Here is a 6465-nt window from a genome sequence, read left to right as displayed (position 1 = left end):
CTTCCGGTGCCAGCGTCCCAATCGGCCTCGACCGCTCTTCACTTCCCTCTCCTCCGCTCCTTTTCCCCGCCCCTATCGCCTCCTTTAACACCGTCACGTGAGGGGAGAGCGCGGGGGCTGTCGGGACTAGTACTGCCGGTGGGTCAGGGTTCGGCCTCAATATGGCGGTTCCGGTCGGGCAGTGACCGAGGTTTTGCGGTCAGAAGGATTAATTGGGGATTGTCGGCGTCTCCACCTGATGGGTGGGATGTGAGGTCGCCGTGGCGAGCGCTGAGGAGCGGCGGTGACGGGGAGGGGTCGGTGGTGTGTGCCCCGGGAGGCGAGACGACGGAGACTGTTCCTTATATTGGTCTTAAGGCTTCATTGCGGGGCCCCGCCCGGCCGGGCTAGGCCGGCGGGCGGCGGCAGTAGCTGCTGCAGCCGAAGGATCAGCTTCTGAGCGTGGACCGGAGGGCGGGCGCCGCCGGAGCCCCTGCCTCGGCGATGGCCCAGTGTGTACAGTCAGTGCAAGAGCTGATCCCGGACTCCTTCGTCCCCTGTGTGGCCGCGCTGTGCAGCGAGGAAGCCGAGCGGCTCACTCGTCTCAATCACCTTAGTTTCGCGGAGTTGCTTAAACCCTTCACTCGCCTCACTTCCGAGGGTACGTGGTCTTCTCCCTTTTCCACTGCGCCTCTGCACGCCGGGGCCGGGAGGATAAGTTGGGGGTGGGCAGGGAAGGGAAGGGCGATGTGTCCATCGCGTAGCGAGGGGAGAGCCCTACGGGGCCGGGGCCCCGCCGCGTCTCCGGGGGGCTGCTGGCGCCGGGCCGGGAGTGAGCTTGTCAAGGCAGCGCCGTCCTAATCTCCAGTCTCTCTGGGCACTGTCCTTCTGTCCCCGAACGAGCCAGACTGTTAGGTAATGACTGTAAAGAAAAACGTGAGCCCCAGAGAAGGGCGAAGAGACTGTTCTCAGCGGCCGCAGGGAAGGAACTAGGAAGTTGTACGACAGGTGACGATAGGAAGATGCTGCCCCTTGGAACGGTGAAGTCTTGGTAAAGACGGCGGGTCGTTATCCCCGGGGTATTAAGCTGGACTTTCAGAGTTGTTTTGAACGTTACATTCTTCCAGCAGTGCGGCTCGTATCTTTCTGAGCTTGTGTTTAGTTATTTTACATTTTTCTTTGAGAACTTAAAACATTTTCTGTGGTATATAGTACTTCTCAAGAAAACAAGTCTTACAGAAATGATAAAACTTGAAACAGCCTTTGCCTAGTGTTCGAAGAAGTAAGAACAAGTAGTTAATTTAATCGAGGTGAGGTTATCTAGGTTTATGGGGAAGGAAAAGTCCTAAAGTTTGTTTTTTCAGATAAAAGTTAAATCAGTAGTAGAAATGTGCCTTTTATTGAGACGCTGTTTTTTCTAGCTTTTAGAGCCTTTATTAGGAAAAAATAAGTGTAATAAAACTCCAAGTATGATTTAACCAGTGTCGTTACCTGAACTTGGCAAACAGAACATGGCGAAGTATAGGTAAAGGCCTTTATTAAGGTCTTTGTAAAATGAAGGGTTTTAATAAAGCTGTGTCAAGTGAATGACTAGATGTTTATTTGGTTATGATGACTTCTGCACAAAAAAATGGTGCTGTGCCATATATTCATGTATTTACATGCCACAGGTGTGTATTCTTCGGAAGAATAGTCCCATTATAAATTCATTTTAGTATTTAAAGGGGAGAGGAAGCTCTGCAGAGAAAGAAAGTTTGGGAGCGCTTGGATTTCCTTCAGCCTGTGCCATAGCCAGCTCCTCCACTGTTGTACTAAGTCAACAAGAACAGCTAAGTGCCCTACTTTCTTAAATTCTTTGAGAGACGTGTGTCCTCTTTCCTGCTTTGTTAATAAGTAATAATGCTAATACCTGATACCTGTTCTATGTAACTTTTTTCTTTTAGTCCTTACTGAATTCTGTGAGGTAGATACTGTAATCATCATTTTACATTTGAGGATGTTGAGGCTAAGAGTTAACTTTTCCTGCCTTACTTGAGGGAAAGATTTAAAAACAGGCAATGTGACTCAAGACAGGTATTCTTAATCAAGTCATCTTATCTCCTGGTGATATTTAGAATTACTTATTCACACTAGACAGCAGCACTACCCAATAGAAATATAATGAGTCGCATATATAATTTAAAATTATTTAGTAGTCACATGATAAAAAAAGTGAAAAGAAACAGGTGAAATTAGTTTTAATGATTGATATATATCCTATTTAACCCAGTATTCCCAAAATATTATCATTTCAATATGTAATCAATATTCAAAAATCTTTTTTTTTATCCTCACCTGAGGATTTTTTTTAATTGATTTGAGAGAGAGGAAGGGAGAAAGAGAAAGAGGAACATTGATATGAGAGAGAAACATCAATCAGTTGACTCCTGAAGGTGCCCTGAGTCGGGATCGAACCCACAACCTGGGTATGTTTCCTGATGGGGAATGGAACCCATCACCTTTTGGTGTACGGGGGACTACCTCCAACCAGTAGAGCCACACCACCCCTTAATGAGGGGGCTGGGTGGAGGGGGCAAAAGGAGGGAAAATGGGGCTCCTCTGTAATACTGTCAACAATAAATAAATGAAAGAACCAATGAATGCATAACAAAATCTTAATGAGATATTTTATGTTTTTTATTGCCAAGTCTTTGGCACCTTTATTACATCTCAATTTGGACTAGACGTATTTCAAGGGCTCAGTAGCCACATGTGGCTGCTGCCTCCTGTATTGGCACCAGTGAATAGAAGCTCAAATCAGTATTCTGATTTCCTTCTGTGGACCGAAGGATTTACGAGAGGAATATGATGAGACTTCTATGGCTAGGCAGAGAGTTGGTGGAAGGACAGAAGGAGATGAGGTTAGAATATCTAGTTATGGGCAAAAGGTGTGAATTATGAATTATGAGTAGTTGGGGAACAGTAAGGAAACTCTCCTTGTCTGAGTACAGAAGAGTAAGGGAAGATGGGATTTTGGCTTTCATATCGAATGGTAAATCTAAAAAGTCTTAGATTCTTGTCTTGAGCAAAGGTATGAAATTTTGGGAGAGGTAAGGTTTTAAAGTTTAAGATGATTAGGATATGGACTGGTTGGTGGCATTAGAAATTTGGCAAAACGGACATAATTTTTCTGTGGTTTAGTTTTTTGCTGGTAAATAAATTTGGGGCCTCTTTACCATTCAGAAAAGGCTGCCTTTTTGTCTCAAAGCATGGTGATTCCTCAAGTTATGCTAAGACTTAAAGAATTTATATTCATTGTTTCAACACAAATTTTGTGATTCTAATACTACTTGAGAAATTTCCACAGGCCATGTATTTCAAAGAGTAGTGGTAGTGTTACTTAATCAAACCTTACTGCTTTTGCTGTTATAGTGATGGTTCTTTGATAATTCGAAACTGTTTCAGCATACCATTTAGACATTTATAAGATTTAAGAAAATTTCATTTTAACACTAACTTTTGAAAGTACTTGGCTTTAATTTCTGAAAAGTATTATTTTAAATTTTACTGTAAAATACTTTTAAGGGATTACAAAGATAAGAATAGAATGCAATTTTTATGTAAATCTTGAATATTTTTTGAATGAGCTATCAAAAGTGGCAAATTAGATTGGGAAATGACCTTTAAAGGATACTTAATGTCTCTAGTTTTAAGTTTCTTTTAAAAAGTTAGAAATGTTTCAGCAGTCTTAACTACCATGTTGGTGTAACTAGGTAAGTAACCTCCAAGTTTTTCAAATATCGAACTTTGAATAAAATCGGTCAACTTTTCAAAATTTAGATATACATGTTGTTTGTGTCACTTTTGTACAACTTTTTTTCCCCCAGCAGTCGAGGTTTTCCTTCTAAAGTTTTGTGTGCTAGATAAAAACATAAAAATTATGAAATAATTCCTGGAATACCAGATATTATATGCTCCCTAAAAGTGAATTTTATGGTCAAATAAGTTTGCTTAATATCGCATGTGTTTGATAGAATCACAGTATCCTTTAGCATATTAAAAGCTCTGGGAAGATCTGTGATAAAGAGGATATTTTAAAACTTGATCCAGTATTTCCCAAATTTATTTGAACATGGGATCAGTTTTTCAGAAACAAGCTCTTAACTTTCTTGAGGAAGCAGTATTCCATGGAGCAGCACGTACTGGGAAATATTACTTCATAATATAGTGTCTGGGGTGGGGAGTGGGTGTGGGGCAGGAGAGGTCAAGGGGGAAAAAAGGACATCTAATATTTTCAACAATAAAGATAAAGTAAAAAAAACTATATGTAACCTATAAAAGTAAGATAATGGTAGATTTGAATTTAATTTTCCCCCCAACTTCAATGGAATTTTATTTTTTTTCTTTATTTTTTCCCAGTCCTCATTTATCTTCCCTATACCCTCTTCCACCTCCACCGCACTGTTGAATTTCATTGTGAAACTGAGGTGTAATATGATATATAGTCACCTTTTGTGCTGTTATAATTTAACGAAACCTTAATATAATTTAGTTCTGAAGCTTAGGATTTTTTGTGTGCGGTTTAAGAGCATTTCTTTTAATCATACTTAGTTCTTATATTAGGTTAGTTTTTGTGATACTCCAGTGTGTTACTTATTCTATTGTTGTGTAACAAATGACCCTAAAACGTAGCACCTTAAAAACAAAAGCATTTATTATCTCTCAGTTTCTCATTAATCTGGGAGTGGCTTAGCTGGATGCTGCTGGCTCAGGGTCTCTCTTGAGGTTGCAGTGGAGCTATCAGCAAGAACTACAGTCATCTGGGGCTTGAGGATCCTCTTCCAAGCTCACTCATGGTTGTTGGCAAGTCTCATTTCCTCACTGGATATTCGCCTGAGACCTCAGTTCTGTGCCATGTGTCTGTCCATAGGCTCCCTGAGTATCCCATGGCATGGCAGTTAGCTTCTTCCAGAGGGGGTAATCAGAGAATGCAGGATGGAATCCATACTCTTTTTTAACCTATCTCAGAAGCGATATACCATTGCTTTTTCTGTGTTCTGTTGGTTATACATGCCAACCCTGGGGTGTCATAGGGGACTACACAAGAGTGTGTATAACAGGAAATACCAGGATCCTTGGGGGCCATTTCGGAGGCTGGCTGCCACACCTATTAACTCATTTCTGGATTTATTAGTAGGGTTACCTAACTGATAAGCCCACTCTGAATATAGGGCAAAACTAGAGTATCCTTTTTGTGTTAATACTATGAATACTAAAGATAGCTGGCCAGTTTAAAATTTTGAGAGAGGTTTAATACATACATGGCTACTTATGTTATTCAACAATTATGGACCAACTTTAAGGAAAGTACTTGTTTCTAAAAAGAATAGAAATGTACCGTAGTATTTTTATGTTCTTTGGTTTCTGTGTTTCATAGACTAGCTGGGAAATTTAACTAGGGGGAGAGTCCTGTGTATGCGTATTTAAATAAGAAAAAATAAACAATTACAGAAGAATGCAGAGAATACAAGAAACATCCAGCTTCCTACTACCCAGAACCAACAAATATTAACCTTCTTGTCATTCTTAGACTTTGTGTCTTTTTCTTTTCTTTGAAAAGAAATCAAACATTATAGATACCTTTGAAGTCATCTTTAAACCTTGCCTTAGTCTTATTTCCTTCCTTCCTAGTCAACCATTATAATGGAATTTACATGTATTTTATTTGTACTTTTGTACACATATTTATAATACAAGTGCACATATTCTATATAGTTTGTAAAAACTTTTTTCTGTTTTTTTAAATTGAAAGTTTAGAAATCAACAGAAAGAACGCAAGAAATTTAGGAAGACAGTTTTTACAGATGTAACCTTATTTAAAATACAGGCTGGCCTGAACTTAAAAGTTTGGTATAAAGCATTTTCCATTGGAAATAAAAGTCATTTTTTTATGGGTAGGTATCCAAAGCCAGTTTTCAGAGTTGCCTCTTATTTGTATATAATGATCCATGATGTCCTTGAAATAGTGTGTTATACCTGCTGCCTCCATCACCTCTTGAGCACTTAATTATATAGTTATGCATGTGTCAAGCATAGTGCTCAGTGCTTTACACTTACTATCTCATCTAACATTATTCCACCTAAATCTTTAAAATAACCGTGTGAAATAGGTATTAATCACATGTTGTAGTTGAGAAAATTGAAGAACGGAAAAGCTTAAAAGTTGTTTAGGATAACCCAGTTAATAAGTGGTGGGTTGGGATTTAAAATAAAGTCTGACTCCAAAAATTGGGTCCTTAATATAATGGACTGCTTTAATGCTACTATGGAAACTGCTTGATTATATGAAAAAATATGCTCACATTTCCTACTGTGCATTGTGGATACTGTCTTCTTGTTATAATCTCCTAAAATCCTATATCTTGGCATGAAGCTGTGAACCACAGATTATAAATCCCATAGATGAGATGACCTGTAACAGGGTAGAGGCAAGAGATGGGAAATGGG

The 6465-nt window shown here is 39.8% G+C and overlaps 1 protein-coding gene across 4 annotated transcripts in view; it reads left to right on the top strand.

The window, feature by feature from the left end:
• The first annotated feature begins 324 nt into the window (after positions 1-324).
• TRAPPC8 (trafficking protein particle complex subunit 8) overlaps positions 325-6465 on the top strand; it is a 67118-nt gene continuing 60977 nt past the window's right edge. For 2 of the 4 annotated variants that reach the window (XM_016195931.2, XM_016195930.2), the window contains exon 1: positions 326-640. In XM_016195931.2, the coding sequence (XP_016051417.2) occupies positions 484-640 (157 nt within the window). In that variant the 5' untranslated portion in view covers positions 326-483. Of the gene's footprint in view, positions 641-6465 lie in introns of all 4 variants that reach the window. The other 2 variants (XM_016195928.2, XM_016195932.2) reach the window with 2 other exon arrangements.

This window comes from Miniopterus natalensis, chromosome 7 (genome assembly GCF_054644295.1).
Source record: "Miniopterus natalensis isolate mMinNat1 chromosome 7, mMinNat1.hap1, whole genome shotgun sequence".
Taxonomy (NCBI): Eukaryota; Metazoa; Chordata; class Mammalia; order Chiroptera; family Miniopteridae; genus Miniopterus; species Miniopterus natalensis.
Note: the sequence above shows the minus strand (reverse complement) of the source record. Positions and strands in the feature narration are given on the sequence as shown.